The 18,976-nt window shown below is 42.8% G+C and overlaps 1 protein-coding gene across 1 annotated transcript in view; it reads right to left on the bottom strand.

The window, feature by feature from the left end:
• Nucleotides 1-16,535, bottom strand: part of LOC101825446 (baculoviral IAP repeat-containing protein 1a) — a 44,395-nt gene extending 27,860 nt beyond the window's left edge. The window contains exons 1-5 of the mRNA XM_040728850.1: nt 16,372-16,535; nt 6,281-6,848; nt 5,731-5,830; nt 1,053-1,134; nt 236-287 (exon numbers count right to left, since the gene is read on the bottom strand). Of these exons, the coding sequence (XP_040584784.1) occupies nt 236-287; nt 1,053-1,134; nt 5,731-5,830; nt 6,281-6,845 (799 nt within the window). The 5' untranslated portion in view covers nt 6,846-6,848; nt 16,372-16,535. The remainder of the gene's footprint in view (nt 1-235; nt 288-1,052; nt 1,135-5,730; nt 5,831-6,280; nt 6,849-16,371) is intronic.
• Nucleotides 16,536-18,976: the final 2,441 nt, after the last annotated feature.

Genomic DNA, 18,976 nt, shown 5'->3' with positions numbered 1-18,976 from the left:
GAGGGAAGGAAGGAAGGAAGGAGGGAGGGAGGGAAGGAAGGAAGGAAGGAAGGAAGGAAGGGAGGGAGGGAAGGAAGAAAGGAAGGAGGGAGGGAGGGAGGGAGGGAAGGAAGGAGGGAGGGAGGGAGGGAGGGAGGGGGGGAGGGAAGGAAGGAAGGAAGGAAGGAAGGAAGGAAGGAAGGAAGGAAGGAAGGAAGGAATGACCAGAGCCTTTGGAACGTGCCTGAGGTTTTACCTGACACCATAGGTAATTCTCTTCTGACCCAGGAATTCACAAAATGTTCTCCCTGAGGGGAAGAAATCCAGGTTACTGATTCATTTATAAAATATACTCCTATGTGTGACCTGCAGTTGAAGGACTCCCCCCACCCCAAAGTGAGGTCTCATTAGAGCAGCAGAATTGATGGCAAAGCACTCCTCCACGTTGATTTCTATTGATTTGGGGGATTTTTACGCAGTAGCAAACTTCTGTGAATGTTTACATGTGGCAAACGGGAACTTTCTAGGGGTCGCTCTTACCAGACGCGCAGCTCAGCAAGAGAACTGCAGTCACACACAAAGATGCATTTTGACTCGTGGGGAACTGAGACCCGACCTCAGAAGGACCTTCCCAACTGAGCAACTCTCCCTCTGAGAAAACTGCACCCAGATTTCAGCCCGCGCTCTGCAGACTCTGCTTCTGAGGCAACAGCCATTACACTCTCCCTTGGCTTCTGTTGAGACTAGGTTTCCCACCACTTTAGGAAACCCTGGTCTCTCCAGGTCCTAGGGCAGAAGACTGAGTTGGGCATCCAGAGGGAGGCAGCAGAAGGATGCCAGGGCAGTGGGCACAGTCAGAAGAAGGAGGATGGAGGAAGAAGGAAGTCGGCTCAGAGGGAAGAAGGCAGCAGACGCCTCCAAAGCCAGCCTGAAAACCACGTCTACCTTGTTCCAGGTTAGCAAGATTGTTGTGCCTCCACTGTGCAGATGAGAGGCAGGAGAATGAGTCCATGTAAAAATAAAAATCCTCAATGGACATTCACTATTGGATAGAGTTTGCTGTTGTGAATTACCGTTACATGGACAAATCCCTCGTAGCTTTTAATATACTGGGCAATTTCCTCTGAGGATTTCTTACTTCGAAGAAATTCACACCTATAATTAAAATGTATCCCAATAAATAGAGATGTTCTAAATCACAATGAGCATTTGATAAAAACTATTGAACTACTGGACTTTGTACATCAGTAAAACTGTCAAAAAATTTGCCTCAATAGTAGGCACAAGTCCTGCCCGGGTACAAACCAGATGGGGACCAGGACTGAAAGGGGAAGCAGACACAGGGTCCAACCCTTAACCAAGAAGCTGTGTGCAATTGATATCTGATGATAAGGAGAAACTCAGTTTCCTCCAAAAGAATGTCACTGGGTACAACAACCACACTCCGGGACAGGCCCCAGGCCCAGGAATTGTTGGCTAGCACAAAAATGAACTCCATTATATTTTTATGGACATCTGTTTCATTTGGGGGTTTTGTTTTGTTTTTGCTTTTGTCTTTGCTTTTTTGTCTTACTAGTTTTTTATTTGCTTTGGGGTGTGTGTGTGTGTGTGTGTAAGATCTGAGAGGGACTGGAGGGGGGAACATAATCAAAATATATTGTATTTAAAAAGTCACCCCAAACCTTACTCAAGAGAGTCACCATTGTTTTTTATTTACATTAGTGACAACACATGTGGCTACTTAAAATTGAACACTCAGATTACTTTTACTTTTATTTTATAATGAGGTGTTTCTTTGTTGTCCAGCTAATGATAATCTCTGGCCTGAAACAATCTTCTGCTTTGGCCGTGAGCACACACCACAGCACTCTGCTGCTGTCATCTTCTTAAACAAAATGTGCAAGACAAGCTATCCAAGAGACTGGTACACAGTAAACAAGGTGGGGAAAACTTTGCCTTTCTGAGTGGGTAAGCCTAGTTCCTGTGGTCAGATCAGTCAGTGACAGTAAAGAGAAAATAGGAAAATTTGGTGTAACATTTCACCTACTAAACAAAAAGATCTTTTTGAAGTAACAGGTATTATTAATTTTCATTTTTTATAACATATTGAACATTCTCCTGAAAGGCATTCCTTTCCCATAAAAACAAAGTTACTTTGAAGTTAAACAATATTCCTGACACTGACGTTTCTTTCTGATGGTGTGGTAAGGAGTGGACTGAGAGTTCTTTTGTCAATGGGGGTGATGAAATACCCTGTGCCCTCCTAATCAAATGAGAAGATGAACTCTATCACTGACTCAAGAAGTCTCAAGGGCTTCCATTCGACGTCCGTGGCAGCCAGGAGTCCTGGCTCCATTTTTCATAGCTTTCCATGTATTGCTCTATGCCTGAATGTAACCCATGTAGCAAGAAGGACCTGGGGTGAACTACAGTGAATTGAGGTTATTGATCCTTTAAAAATATTATAATATGTCGATTTGCTTTCGAAATATTTCAGTACTTTTATTTTCTTTTGAGATAGGATCTCATCATAGGCTCGCCTTAGGCTATCCGGATAGCAAAGATAAAAAACCTTGAGTTCCTGATCCTCTTACCTCCAGCTCTCAAGGTCTGGGATTACAGGCAAGCACCATCATTCCCACCGCAACATTATTTTATCAAATGGTATTTTCAAAACTATTGCAATTGCCAGGCTTGATGATACAAACCGCAATCCCAGAACTTGGGAGTCAGAGAAAGGCCGATTGTGAGTTTGATGCCAGTCTGAGATATATAGCAAGTCCGTTTATCAAAACCTAAAACTATACTAAAATCAGTTTACATTTATTACTCACATTTTAAAATGTGTAAGAAAATATTCAGATGTTTTGCCAATATTTCATAAAAGAAGTGACCAAGCCAGTGTTTAAAATTTAAGTCTAAGAAACTAAGGATGAATAAAACACGAAATTTGGAGACTGAGTTCTGATGTGCTGTGCTCATGCTGACAAACAAATGGGAGATCCATCAGTCACTATGTGTCCTGCATGGTAGGTTTCTCAAGACCCACAAGCTATGCATTATTATCTGCATCTTACATTCAAGGTTCTAAGAGGATCAGTGCCTCACTCATTTCAGGACTGAAGGCAGGCAGCCTGCATGGGCAAGCCTGCTCCAGTCCATCTCTATCTGGAACTTCTTGTGTAAGCAGGTCTCACTCATCCAAGCCATGGGGCCAGTCTCTGGATTGTCTCCTCTTCCTGTGTGGGTCATGTTCCTGCTGCTCTGTGTCAGAGAAGGGGCAGACTGGAGGCAGATGTGCAGCTCTAGCTAGGACTGATCACATGATTACTTGTGACTGACATGCCTGGCAGTTGTCCAGAGTGTAGCCAGCAACACTAAACAGCAGGCTCTGAGGACAAGCAGGCACTGTACACTGCCAACTCCCAAGGAGCCATAGTGGCATCCTATGATCTGCTAATCAATCATGGCCCATCATCCCTGCAACCGCATCGCTGGCTTCCAGGGGACTGTTCTCCCTCCTTCTGCCCTGCCTTCACCTGCTTTTTTCTTTCCTCTTCATCCTCTCCTCCTCCTAATCTCTTCTCTTACTTTCTTTCAGACATCGTTTCCAAATAATTTAAGTGAAGAAAGTAAAATGTGGAATTTTCTTGCCACCTCACTGCTCAGCAAACCCAAGCCCAATATACAATGAAACAATATAAGTCTCTTTGATTTCTATTGTCTCGGAGCTTTTTCTGTATATTTCCTAGCAGGTAGCTATATAGTTGAAGCATTTCTGAAAGGCTGCTCACCCTACATGAATTGTGCATATTTATGTTTCCATTTAAACATTAGCCTTGAAACGTCAGCCTTAATTTCTGTGAGATACGGCTGTCTGTGTGCAAGGTGCCTTACAAATACTTGCCTACTTGGTTTGTGGGTGATCAAGCATCTACTGTACACAGTAGTAGATTACAAATGTTTGGAAAGAAAATAAAAAATCTTCCAGGCCCCTCAGTGCACACCCACAATCCTAGATGTCAGAGGTGGATACAAGAAAATGGTCAAGTTGAGGTCAGCCTAGGATATATAAGAGGACTGCGTCTATAAAATAAAATGGAAGCCCTTCTCACTGCCAAAAACAAACAAATAAACAAAAACATTCAGCCAACCATAAAGTGTAGTACATTATACAGGCCAGATTAAGTAACTTTTTTAAAATATGAGGAAAAATTAAATCTCTGACTCTGGACTGGCAAGACAGCTAAGAGGGCAATGTGCTTCCTAAGAAGACTGACGGATGACCTCAGTTTGATACTTGGGGCCCACACCGGCAGATCCATCTTCTGACCTCCACACATACATCATGGCATATGATCAGCAACCCCCAAGCCTCACACCAAAATGTGTAAAAAAGATTAAGAGATGAAGGGACATGAGCATTTGAATGTGATTGAGATATTTGACACTAGGCAGTATCTTTCTCTAGGGACATAATGATGCTGTAGTTCCGCTTGTTTTTAAAGTCTTATGTGCTATAATAGTAACAGCTAATGACATTGTGAGGTCCCTGGAATTCACTTTGAATTAACCTGGTTATTGTTATTCCATGAAAAATAGTGGTAGGAGATAGATGAAACATTTACTGACCAGGTACTGACAAGTGCTCCTTTTATTTCTATGAGTTATTCCATTATGAAAGTTTGAGAGCCAGTGAAAGGAATAAAACATTATTAGTAACAAAAATTAATAAAACCAATACTAAACAGACCACTAAAAATAATTATACTTTTTATAAGCAGTGATCTAAAGACCACTGCCATATTGCAATAACAAAAACCTTGAATCTCAGAAACAACACTTTTTTTCTCTGGTGGCACTGGGATGTGGGGAACCTAGGTATCTAGTCCTCTCATCTTTTAGCAGAGGGTGGCTTTGAACTCCTGATTCTCCAGGCCCCCTCTTCCTACTGCTGGGATTGCAGGTGTATGCACTGCATCCAGTAAGCATTTCATTTGGTACATATTATGCAGTGTGTGAAAGCGCCTGTAAAGCTTTAAAATTCTTATTTTCTTTCATTTGTATACCATTTCCACCCTTGTGTAGATTAACTCATTTAGTAGTTAAAGTAAATCCTGCAAGTGCTGCTTGACATTATCTTAGTTTTGGGGATAATAGAGAGATGACTTAGTAGGCAAAACTCCTCAGCACAAGCATGGGGATCTAGACTTTGAATTCCCAGTGTGAACATCAAGGTGGTCACACATGTCTTTAGTAACCCTGGGACAGCAGAGACAGGCAGGTCCTAGGGGCTCGCTCACTAGCCAGCTAGTCTAGCCAATCTATGATACAGGTTCAGTGTTCCTGTCTCAAACTAGGCAGAGAATGAAAAGGAAGACATGCTAAGTCAACCTGCAGTCCACATATGTGCATACACTTACACTATACACACATGCACACACACACACACACACACCAAAAATATTTTTAAATGAAAGAAAAATAACTCTCTTTTTGTTTTTTGAGACAGGGCTTCTCTATGTAACAGCCCTGGCTGTCCTGGAACTCATAAAGATGCACCTGTACCTTCATGTAATTCAAACTTTATCACTGTGACCTCTGCTTGAAAAATCCTGGGTGATCCTATACTGAATAAGGGAAAGATCGGAATTCAAGGGAATACTCCAGCAATATGGCTCATTTGTCTCTAGTTTCATTTTGATTTTTTAAAAACTGAATTTTTTAAGCATAAGATATGTATTCACTTACTTGGGGAACCACTTGGCATGCTCCTTCCAAGGGTCATCTCCTTCTTCCCAGTTTCCCAAGCATCCACCACAGGAGAAACACTGCACGGTGTCCTTTTTACCTGCAGATGCAGTGAAGCATTCTGACTGGCCAGCAATGGCACCAGGTGTGACCTTGGAGATGATCATACTGTACCAACCTTCTCTGGCTGAATCTACACCCAGAATCCACCTCCATAAGTGACCTCCTTCTGAGCACTGGGCCTCCACCCTCCACCCGTAATCATCTTACATGGTCGTATCCCAAGGCCCTGCACACACTAGCTAAGCAGTCTAGCACCAAGCTATACCCTCAGGCCACAGCAATATTTTCTAACGTCCGAGTTTAAAGAAAAGTAACCTTTTATTTTATACATACAAGGCAAGCTAATAATGCTATACTAGTTGTTGAATTTTGATGAAATAGACATATATAGCTAATGCAAGTTAATAATTGACATATATCACAAATCAAAACATGAAACTAAACTTTACATTTCACACAAGCTCCTCCCAAGATGTAACCCGGTTACCTGTGAAGACAAAGCCAGCTGCTGAGAGCACACGTGGCGGTGTCCCATGGGCGTAAAACGGCCAGCTCTCAAAGGACTCCAGTCTGGCCTCCTCCTCTTGGTACCTTGCTTTGCCACCTCTCAGCTTCTCTGGACTCTTCACCCTTACCTCATACTTGCCAATGTTACCAACGTCTTTGCCCAACAGGAACTCACATTCAGGACGCAATCTCTTGTGGCTTTCTATGGGAAGATTCCTGAGGCTGGTACCGAAGAGGATTAGGCTACAGCAGAAGCACTGAACCCCAAGTTTCACCCCGGTAAGGTAAAACCCAGCGGCTGCCAGCTCCTGTGGCGTCCATGATCTGAATGTGTCACAGGTCAGAAAGGTCTGTAATCGTTTGGCTTCACTGCGCATCTGTGAGTTAAAACCTTTCTTCATCTTCATTCGTTCTTTGTGGTCTTCTTCTTCTTGTCTCTTGATGATCTGACCAGCATCCACACCGAGAAGAGCAGAGAGCTCAGAGAGAAAGTCATGGTCAAACACAGAAATTCGCTCCTCAGAGGCCTTCCCATGAGCAGCCATTTTCTAGAAGGAAAAGGAAAGCAAATGGTGGTGACAGTGATAGTCTTTATTATAAAAAGCCTGAACCCAGGGCCCATGAGGTGACTCAGTGAGTAAAGACACTTGCAGCCAATCCCTGGACCCACACGGTGGAAGGAGAGAGCTGACGCCCACAAGCTGTCCTCTGACTCCCTCCACATGGTGATACACACACTCATGCCCACTGACCCACACAACCAAAGGTAATACAAAATTTCACTACGGATCATGTTCTCAGCTTTTAAGGAAAACAGAAGATATTGAAAAAAACACCTGGATTGTCAAGACAAAAAAGGGAGATTTCTGGAAAATTCTAAAACACCAGTATTCACCCGCTTACTCAAGAAATGATCGCTGTGTCTGCTTGTGTGTCAAACAAGTGGGCTAGACCATGAGGACCAACAATGAACAAGACAAACAGACCATATAGACCAGTTCCATTTATAAAGGCTTCCATTTTTTTTGCTTGCTATTCTGAGATAGACTCATGCTATGGATCCCATGCTAGCCTAGAACTTGTGGGGGAGGCAGGCATCATAAGAGATGATTTAGCCTGGAACCCTATTGGGTTTGGGCTATGCGCATCTTTCTCTTGTAATAACCTGTATGTACTACACACACGTCCCTCCTTCAGACTCCAGCCTGCACTGGGCTATTCTCACCTCTCATCCTGGCAACCATCAAGTTTAGACAATCTCTAGTCAAGTGTATACCAATGTATTAGGAAGGAAGAATAAACAGGTAGATCTCGCCTGAACTGATTTGGGGCACATGTGCAGGAAAGTAAAACTATGTCCTCAAGCAAATGTTAATAGAAATTATGTATAATTAATATGCATAAAAAGAAAGTCAGGTGAATTATGGGAAAGGGCATGCTCAGGGACTAAAGGCTTGGTTAGTTTAAGCCTGTCTGCCAAAATAGAGACCCATTCTCACAACAGTAAGCAAACTCCTCCTTTCCTTCAACCCTAGGAATGGAAGCCTCCAAACAATAATGAGGGCCTGCAATACTCTCACTCACTTGGCCACTTGTCAATCTGACAATGTATCCCTCTTTAAATCTATAATATCACTTTGCTCAGGACAGTTATTTTGCTTCTTTTAAAAATCTGACAGCCCTTATTCTCAGTTGTTTTAAGAGGCCAAGAGCCTCTTGGAACACCCAACCCAGACCACTTCAGGCTACCGAATGCTGTACAGGTTTGCATCACCAAGACCTGTCCCAAATGTTAATTATGAAATCATTGTGACATGGGCATATATTTACCATGCACATTAGAGGAAAACATACACAAAATTCCATAGCCTGGTGAAGACAAGAGATAAAATTACTCAGTTCTTTAAAATTGTTGTGTGTTGTAAACACACTTGTCATGTTTAGTGCTGTGCATCTAAACTCTGTTAGGTTCAAAGCAGACAGCAAAACAGTAGTTAATGCAAGTAACAATGTCCTAACCCAGACAGGACTTTGGCCAGGTAAACAGAAGGTTATTGAGTAAACAGAAGTCCAAACTCAGCATTCCTCAGGAATCTCAAAAGACAGGTTTCTGTTTACCAGAAAAATCACTATTTCCCTTATCCACCTGGCCACAACAGTCAACTACCTGAGTCAAGGGCATCTAGTTCCTGATCACCCAAACAGCCAGCACAACTCCCAGGCTATTCTGGCCCACGCCTTTCCTCTCATTACAACCTGTCCCCTTAAAATTGGCAAGGTTTTTCCCATGCTGCTGTTCTCTGTCCTCTGGGAGAACACCTGGCAGTTTGATTTCCCAAATAACCCTTTCTTTCTACCCACCAGTGATCTAGTTTGGTAGTTTCACTGGCCCCTTGCTTACAAATTCCAGATGCCCCACTGTTGCAAGCAAGGATCTGAGTCTGGCAGGCAGCCACTGGGGTCCCCACGTTCTTATACCTCTTTACAATGGAGCACATGGACAGTTCCATGCAAAGAGATACTTTATTAAAGGAGAGATTCTGATCAGCTAAGATGATGCCAGGCTGTACCATGACCTGGACCCAGGAGAGGACGGGTAAAGCTCTGCATGACATGTCACTACATAGCATCTGCCTTTTCCAGGGTTCTTACAAAGCTAGCTCCTCATCAGCATGCTCTCTTGGTTGAATGAAGCCCAGGTGGTGAGGGGCTTCGGTCTTCCATTCTTGCTACCTTTCATGTTAATCTCTGGACCCTCCTCCTCCATCCCATTCCCTATTCTTCTGACTCAGAAACATAGTCATTGTTGTGAGTGATACAGAATTTATTTGATGAACTATTTTTCTCTTGGTTAAAAATTACATTGTCAGCCAGGCGTTGGTGGCACACGCCTTTAATTCCAGCACTCGAGAGGCAGAGGCAGGCGGATCTCTTTGAGTTCAAGGCCAGCCTGGTCTACAGAGCGAACTCCAGGACAGCCTCTAAAACAATACAGAGAAACCCTGTCTCGAAAAAAAAAATTACATTGTCCAATTAGCAAATATGCATCTGCAATGTACTGGAGTAGGTTTTAGGGATTGAGCCCAAGTTCTCTATTTTGGCTATCAAGCTTGGGTTAACCAAGCCCTTAGCTGTTTCAGTGGCTAGGATGGGTGTTAGAAATTGAGTACTCCCACCCCCTGAATGTGGGTGTCAGTGAGGAGGCCTAGGGAATCTATTGAGCCTTGGGCAGCAGATCAGTACCCATCCCAAGTATACACACGGACTTTGGACTCCCATAGAACAATGTGAGGTGCACTCTCACCCTGAACTCTTGGGGAAGGGTCTAGGCCCTGCCCTATATGAAATGACAGACTATGGACACCCCCATGGAGGGCCTCACCCTCCCTGGGGAAATGAGGGGATAATGGGGGGGGAGGGCTCGGGAGGGAGGGAGGGAATGGGAGAGGGACCTGGAACTGACTTGTGAAGCAACCTTGTTTCTTATCTAAATTTAAACTGGAAAATAAAATTAAAAAAAAAGAAATTGAGTACTCCCTACCTCCTACCTCCCAACCCCCCTTACCCCCCCCCCCAGCTAATTCAGCCAGCATGGCCATGGGCATCACAGGAACTAGAAAGGTGAGCAATAGTAGACAGAGACACAAGACTCTGTGTTCCCTTCAAGAGAAACTGTTTCTATTTTCCCACTACTACTTACACATTGTTTAGCCAGCTACTAGAGATAGCATTGCAACCAGTGCTTGAGCAAACTGTATTTTTTACTCCCTTATCTGAGTTCTTCCTTTTGCACTTGCCTGCCCTTACTGACATTCTGATCTGCTCTAAAGATTGAAGCATTTCATATTACTGTCTCCTTCTTTAAGAGCTAGTCCAACAGGCTTGTCAATCACCCAAATCAAGAGACTGTTGCACAGGAAATCTGATTCACCTGAAGATATGCTAAAAAGATGGAGGGATAATTATCTCCTCAAAGGGTAATGTTGTTATTGACAGAGCTTCCACCATGTCTTACTGTTAAGCCTGCCCAATTTTCTCAGTTCTAACTCAAAAGCTGTAGCTTTGGGGGCTCAGTGGTTACAAGCACTGGATGTTCTTCCAAAGGATCTGGGTCCCATTCCCAGAATCCCTGTGGCAGCTCACAATAGTCTGTAACTCCAGTTTCAGGGGGATCTATCACCCTCTTCTAGACTCCATGGGCACCAGGCTTACACCTGGTTGCACAAATATACATGCAGACAAAACACCCATATGCATAAAAATAAGTAATAAATAAAATTCTTTAAAGCTGTAACTTATCCTTTTTTCTATTTCATTGTTTGGATTATGACCAAAAGCTTAAGCACAGGCTCCCGACGCTTTAGACTTTGCTTTTGGGGAGGTCTCTGAAGACCTCCACTCCTAATCCGTGCAGCAGCTTGTTGAGCTCCATTGCTGAATCTGTCTGAGTTCTTGGATGTAACTTTCTTTCCTCGTCTCCATTTCTCGTCTTCTGGCAGCTGCCATGATTGATAGCTTGCCTGCCCCATTGTTTTCCTCTGAAACTCTCATAAAATGATCCATGGGCTTCCTTCTGATTGTGTTTTAATTCACAAGACTAAGAACCAAAAAGGGAACCTCAATTTTCCCTGAACACTTGGTGTGCATATTTGTGATTTGTGAGTGTGGGCACGCCATGCCTCAGTGTTCCTGTGGAAGCTGGGGGTTTCTTTTCTCCAACCTCCTTCCGCAGTGGGATCCAGGGACTGAACTCAGCTTTGCACGACAATCCCTTTTCCATGCAGTGCTTTTGTTTTTGTTTGTTTTGTTGTTGTTTATTTCTATAACACCCCTTAATGGCTAATTACTCCCCTACAACAGAGCATTTAGGCTACTACCATTTTCTCTTCATACACAAACATTCCAATATGCAAACAAAACAAAGTCTTTTCCCCAAGCTTTTACATTTCCTCAGGATGAATTTCCTCAAAATCGCTGCGTCAGTGCACACATGTTTTTAGGGTTCTGATGAATGTCACTCACTGGCTCTGGCTAATGGTTATGTGGGGTCCTGTACCTTCAGTATGGTCAGGGTCCTGCTTCTTCCTCAGGTGGCTTCCTACAATGGGGATCTCACACATCAGAATTTGTATCTATCTGTAACAGGAATGAAAGTCTGCTTACAAACCGAGAACTGACTTCCCAAGAGAAAAGACCTGTCAGAAGTCTTGATGACTTCTAGTTCAACTCCCAGTGGCCATCTGGGGTGGCAGTTGTGGTCCTTCACAAGAGGCTCCAGTAGACCCACAAGATACTTGCTTGGAACTGAGGATGTGTGGCTCCATCTGAACCCACTGGACAATGGGTAAGTAGTTCCCAACCCACATATAAATTAACTCCTCTCCAAACACCTGCCCATCAAGCCCCAGTAACTCTGAAAACAGAGGTTTGCCAAAAATTTCAAACATGATATGTGATTTCTCCATGAATCAAGAAACCTAGGCAAATTTTGTTCAACTTTATCTCAATGTGGTATCTAGTACATTAATTTTGTAAGTTGTGGTTACTAAGAGTAACCCAAGTAAATCCTACGAATTTTGTCACTTTTAGGTCTTGTTTTTCTCAGCTAACCAGCCCCTCCTAATGGTTATCTGGTTAACTGAAACTTTCAATTCAATCTCAAACAATTCCAATTCATGCACACAATGGAGCAGTGCTTCCTAGTTGAATCAAATTGAAACTTTTCATCACTAGTTTGTAACAGTAAGCAAGAGACTTTAAATATTCTCTGTGACAGCCAATTGTGGTAGTGCACGCCTTTAGTCCCAGCACTTGGGAGCAGAGGCAGCCAGACCTCTGGACTATAGAATGAGTTCCAGGACAGTCAGGGCTACATAGAGGAAAAAAATGTCTCGAACCCCTCCTAAAAAGAATAATAAACAAATATCCTTTAAGAGTATCTTAAATGTACATTGGTGTCCTTTCCCCTTTGATAGCTTAATTTTTAATTTCTTCTAAAACAGGAATAAAAAACAAGAAAGCACAAACCAGCTCTTTAACAGAGGACTGGTACCACTGAGCTTACCCTGGCTATATAGCCTCGAACTCGTAATCCTCCTCAGTCTCCCAAATGCCAGGTAACTTAATGCATTCTTTTTTATTACATTTTGAAAGTGTGTGTGTGTGTGTGTGTGTGTGTGTGTGTGTGTGTGTGTGTGCAAACACTCATGCATGGCAACTGTGTGGATGTCAGAGGACAACTTGTATGAGTCAGGTCTCTCTTCCTACCAAGTGTATCCCATGGGTCATACTCAGGTTGTCAGACTTGCAGACAGGTTACCTTTACTTGCAGAGCCATGCCTCCTGAGTGCTGGAATTGAAGGTGTGCCTCAACATCACCAGGCAGAATACCCTAGGGGGAATCTGCTCTAATTATGTCTCATTAATGAGGTTGTGATGAATTCTATGACCAAAAGTCAAAAGCAACTTAGAGAAGAAAGGTTTATTTTTAGCATTGAAGTCCAGGTCACAGTCCATCATTGAGAGAAGTCAAGGCAGGAGAAACATGAAGACAGGTCTTCTGGCTATTCCACACATCATTACCTCCAACTAGGAACTCACTTCACAGGCAAAGAAGTGTAGCATAGACTGTGTAGGATGCTGCTTGCTAGAAGGTTCACAGACCAGCTTATAATCAGCCAGCCTTCTTAGATAATTCGTGGCTGCCTGCTTAGGGATGAAACAGCCCAAAGTGGGCTGGCTGGGCCCTCTGACATTAATTAACAATCAAGACAACATCTCACAGACATCTCTACAGGGCAATCTGTTCCTTCAATTTCCTCAGTTGAGATTCGCATCTCAGACAATTCTAAGCTGTGTCAAGCTGACCTCCAAAGCCAACCAGAGCAGCAACCTATTGCTGATGTTTTGCTCTATGGCTATGTTGTCAAGCTGCCGTCTGAATATTAATATTTATTCCCATAGGTTAGTTCTGCTCTCAATCTTGGACAAAGAAGTTCCTTCTGCAGTGGGCCCAAGTCATGCATAGACTCCCATCTGGTCGAAGTTCTCAGAATAAGTCGATGTTGAATTATCAGCCCTCAATGAGACATCTTTACCACCATCACCTTATAGAACATCATGGATTGAGAGGACAGAAAAAAAAAGAGCTAAAGAATGAGGGGAAAGCTGTGAAATGTTGTTTTCTGATATGATGTAGACAGTGAACTCATGAACTCATAGCAATTATGGTTAACTGCACCAGACCTCATAAGATCAACCAGTCAACATTCTAGCACAGACAGGGGAGTGGCTCCTAAGATCCCATCCCAGTTGAATAGCTTGTTGGCAATTTATGACTGCTGTGGGACAGTCTTTTTTTTCCAGAGGTGTGGCCAGTTGTAGATTCCCCATAATGCAGAGGATGGCCCCATACAGATAGCACTAGTTGAACTCAATTGAATATGAAAAAAAAAAGGAAGGGGACATGAAGATGGGAAAGGGACCTGTATGGGGTATGTGAGTGGGCCTAAGGGGAGTGTATGATCAAGATATATTATATACATATATAAAATCTCAAAGAATAAATTAAAATAAGATTTAAAAGCTTTAAAGAAAATAGCCAAAAGAATTTAACATACAAAGTCACAGAATATATGCAGTCAATAAGTTTTTGGAAAGATTAACATATAGTTAAGACTATCAAATAATAAGTAAAAAAATTTAAAAAGAATCATCTAAGCCAGGCTTTGGTGGCGCATGCCTTTAATCACAGATCTCGGGAGGAGAGGCAGGCAGTTCTCTGTGAGTTCGAGACCAGCCTGATCTACCGAGTGTGTTCCAGGACAGGCTCCAAAACAATACAGAGAAACCCTGTATCAAAAACCAAAAAAAAAAAAAAAAAAGAAAGAAAGAAAGAAAAGAAAAAGATTCATCTAGAGAAAAAGATTCCTTCGAGGTTATATATCAGAGATGCCTGAACCGGCCTGACTGGCCTGACTTTTAAACTCTTCTACATATGCTCTTCAGGCAGGGACTGAGTGTCTGCTAACTATTCTATCTCCAAAGGCTATAGGTCATTGTAAGTGTTGGTGGAATGAAGCGATGCAAGGTCCCCAGTGGGAATTATAGTGAAATTTAGGTGAGAAAAGAGTGAGTGTGAGTCACTCCCACTGAGAAGCTCCCTGGTCATTCCCTGGAGATCCCCGTGCAGAGGGAGGGGCACAGACTAAAATCTCTACACTACAGTTCCAGGGCACAGTGGTTATGGCATGAAATCATATGGCAGAAGCTTGAGGTAACTGGTCAAATTGTGCCTTCAGTCAGGAAGCAGAGAGTGATGGGTCCCTAATTTACACTGTCTCCTTAAATTTCCATATTAAATTTCCCTTATTAAATATTACATTTCTGTATATGTGTGTCATCTTATTTATCCAACTATATTTATCCAAACATCTGATTTAATTATACTGTTTTAGATTTTATGAATAATACTAGTGTACACATTAATGTTCAAGTGTGGGCATTTTCACTCTAAAATCTGTAAGTGCATTTTCATACATACAAATTAATTGCCCTTTGCTTCTAAATAGCAGGTTTAGATATGGCAATACATTATGTACCATGGTCTAGTCACACCATTAAAGTTTCCTCACTACCTTCAGACCATTTATCCAGATCACTATAAAAGCCCTTAGGTCCTCGTTTCAGGCCCAAGACCTTTATCACATCACATTCTTTGTTGTTTTATTTCATTTAGTAAGAAAAGAAGCTTCTTAGGACTGTAAATATGCAGCAGGCATGGCTGGAACAAAAACAAAAAAACTGCCTATGTGGAAGTTTTATTGTTTCTTTATATGTCCATTTGAGATGGGAACTGACCATGCAGTGAGCCTACAATAACTGTCCACTTCTTGAATGCTAGGATAATAGGTGTTTTCCACCATGCCAACCCATCTTAACTGCTTTAAAGAGACTGTGGATTCTGCTTTTGTGTCATCAGAAGGATTCTTTTAATTCAGTAAGGCTATAATAAATGAGAAACTGACTGTGGTGCTTTGACTATCTGAGGAGTTGGTGGAATACACTGTATAACCATTGGCATAAATTATCATATTTTGACATTTCAGAAGTAACTCCATTTATAAGGTTCTCATTTCTAATGATTCACCTGAACATTGCCATCTGGTTTACTAGACTTGAGAGCTTTTTGTTCTCATTGTGTCCTTCCTTACGGATGACATTGATCTTCAGGTCATCATTTAACACAATTTGGAGCAAATGACCAAAGTGGTCTACAACAGCCTCTCTCATCTATTCTCCCAACATCCAGATCACATATAAAGTTCATCCATTTACAGAACTTCTGAAAAATGAATCATTACTTAAACCAAAGGCACAAACTTAGGAACACCTTACTAACCACATACAACCAAACTACAGATCCTTGACTGCATTCTCAGCATTTCAATTATCCCACAAGAGTATTCAATTAATACCTTTGGGTAGAGTTGAACAGACGCTCTTTATAACACATTTTACATACTCTACCTTCATCTGTTTCTTCTAATTTAGAATTTTTTCTACTAGCCATATTTCTACAAAAACTGCAGCAGACTGAAGGTTTTATTTTGTTCCATTTGTTTTTATTTTGTTTGGGGCACAGAGTCCTGTTATAAGCCCAAATTTGACCCAAAGTTAACATCATCCTGCTTCAGTCTCCTGAGTGTTGGGATTATGTGTGTGTGCCACCAAACCTTACTAAATTACAGCCCTTTAAGGTAAAGTACACCTTTTCATTCAAAGGTGCATCTGACAATCATGTGGAAATGATCACACTTAACAACACCTAATAAAAACAAACGAAAAGCTCCTTATCACTGGTATATAACACCCCCCCACCCTCCCCATCCCACCCCCGACACCAGGGCTGGTCCTGTGGCTCGCTTTACAGAAGGAACTTGCCATGACTTGGCAGCTTTGCTTAGTTACTTCATGTTTGCCAACACAAGCTCCATTACTCCTTTGCTAGAATAAGATACCCCGATAGAAACAACTTTAGAGGGAAAAAAAAAAAGGTCCATTGTGGCTTACACTTTGAAGGCATAAATTCCAACAACAAGGAAGGTGTGGTAAAAGGAGGGAGGCTCCTGGTCCTAGTGCATCCTCAGTAAAGAAGCAGAGAAAGCAAGTAAGAAGCTGGACCAGGCTAGAAACCAGGAAGTACTCACTTCCTCCAGTGAGGCTCTGCCTCTTAAAGGTTCCACAAACTATCCAAACAGCACTAGAAACTGGACAAGTACTCATACACATGAGCAGGCTGCATGGGCTACTTTACAATCATATCGCAATAATCAAGAGCCAGCAGTCTCCACTGACTTTCTATTATCCGAGCAGCGTCCAGTAGTCTCCACTAACTCTATTATCCGAGCAGCGTCCTCTCCCACCCCACCCCTGCGCTCTTCTTTCTTATTGAAAAAGTTTTATTGCATTTTCTTTATTGTGTATGTGCTGGTGGTGAGGTGCACATGCCAGACAGTGGAGGTATGTGGTGGAGGTCAGATCTCTCCTTCAGCTAGGTCAATCCTGGGAGTGGCTATCTCCCCATCGGATTCTTTTGTTTTGGCAAAGAATCCCATGGAAGCCCTTTAATGAGAAATCAAGAAAGTTTTTGAGGAACTAAAACTCAAATTGCAGTTATAGAAACTACCGGTTCAGGCTCCACATTGCATTAACACGGTTAGTCAGGACCCAGAGGAACAATAAGCCCCATAAGCAGTATTTCATCTTGAACAATTTAAGATTTCTACATAACACATTCCAGGCAAGCCAGAGATAGACAGTGAAATGCTTCTTTTTTTAAAAAAAAAGTCCAACTTGGTGAACCAGTGAGTTTTACTGGGGTTCCTTACAGGAAGATGGGTGAAGAGTGACTTACAGGAACAGAAATGACTAACAGGAATAGAAATGCCCATCCCAGCACGTAGACAGCCCCGCCTTCCATAGCAAAAACAGGCAAAGTTCATATAGTTCTGGGAAAGTCTCAAATTGTACTAACCTTGTTTTTCAGGTTCTGTAGTTCCATGTCTGGCTATCTGTTCTTGTTAACTGAAGTATGTCAACCCAGAACATAAATTTTGTGCTTAAAAGCTCTTCATAAAAAAGGTTCGGTGCTACACTGGGGTGCCAAACGCCTAGTGTAGGTGCCGACTGGTTAATAAAGACTTCTATTCATGTAAACCCATGTCTGAGTAGTCTTCTGTGGTGAACACCTCACAGCATTTCTGGAGGTTCCACCAAGATCCCAGAGATCAGACCTGGAGACACAGGGGATCGCAGAACCCCATGGAGCAGGGAAGAGTGCAATGGTCAGGGGACTTGTAGTGTTGCTCAACTGAGATGTTCCAGGTCCCCAAGATTCCCTTTGATCAATTTCTGCATAACTCTTCAGAGGGGTCTGACACCTCCACCCCAGAAAGAAACAAATTAGAAAGTCACCTGGTCTGTCACCCCCCGGGGTTAGTCTGGTTAAGGGGCCTTCCGAGTCCATATAGATAGCAACTGCTGATCCAGCATCCGCGATCTATGTGAGATGTCACTGGACCATTCTGTGTGTTCAGGTGGACCAGCGTGTGGATGTCTTTATTGTGTCTCTATGTGTGCATGCGAGTCTCGATGTGTCTTTCTATAAATTTCTGTCCGTTTTGTTTCTCTGGTGTGAGAACCCCTGGCTTAAGACCTGTGTCTCATCCCATTGGGAACCCAAATCCATAGACACCCCAAAGCCTCCACCTGTCCCACTCCAAGAGCATCTGTCTTATGGCTTCACTCCTGCTCATGGTCAGAGCTGGTCCCTGTGTGGAGGTCAGGAGAGGCCACACCTCTCATCCAGGGTCCTGGCCATCTAAGCAGAATGAACACAGGAAGGGGAAGTAGTTCTCCCAGATGAGCATTCCCTCTGCAGTGCTCTGTGCCTGTTCTAAACAGCCCAGGAAGGGTAAAGGTCCCCTGGGCTAAGCCTGAAGGAAAAGAAAAGTTCCACTCCTTTCGCTTTTATAATTTATGTCTCCTTTTAAGCCAATGATCCATAAAAGCCATCATTCTCAAAAAAAAAAAAAAAAAAAAAAGACCCTGGGTTGGGCAGGGGATTGCTGCCAGGCAACATGGCTTGGACAGATTTTCCCTTCTGTCTAACACTGACCAAGGAGACTTTAAACGACCTTCACTAGGTCCTTTTAAAAGGATTAAAGACAGCTGCTAAAGACAGTTCCTTTGTCACCCAGTCAGCCCCAGATAGTAGAAAAAAGTTTTAAAAGTTTAAAAAATTTTGAAGGTATAAGTAGGTCCCAGATGGTAGCTTAACGGGTGTTTAACAACAGAGACAAGATTGTTTACATAAACTGAGAGCCACTGTCACCTCCTCTCATGATGAGATGCAGTTAGACTTACAGACAACCTCCCACCCCAGGCCTGGTTCCAGCACAAAGCTCCTGGAATTGTTCAGCTACCTCCCTACAGATTAAATAACACCCAATGACCCTAGACAAAAGGGGAGACTGCAATCCATACTGCCTGGCTTAAAGAGACAGGCATCCTGGTGCCTCGCCAGTCGTCTCCAAATACACCTCCTCTTGCCTGTGAAGAAACCTGGGACCTCAGATTCTCATGAATCAGATCCTTCCAGAGAAACAGATTCTTC

The sequence above is a fragment of the Mesocricetus auratus genome, unplaced genomic scaffold, assembly GCF_017639785.1.
Source record: "Mesocricetus auratus isolate SY011 unplaced genomic scaffold, BCM_Maur_2.0 Super-Scaffold_100020, whole genome shotgun sequence".
Lineage (NCBI taxonomy): Eukaryota > Metazoa > Chordata > Mammalia > Rodentia > Cricetidae > Mesocricetus > Mesocricetus auratus.
This window is presented reverse-complemented; position numbering and strand designations above follow the sequence as displayed.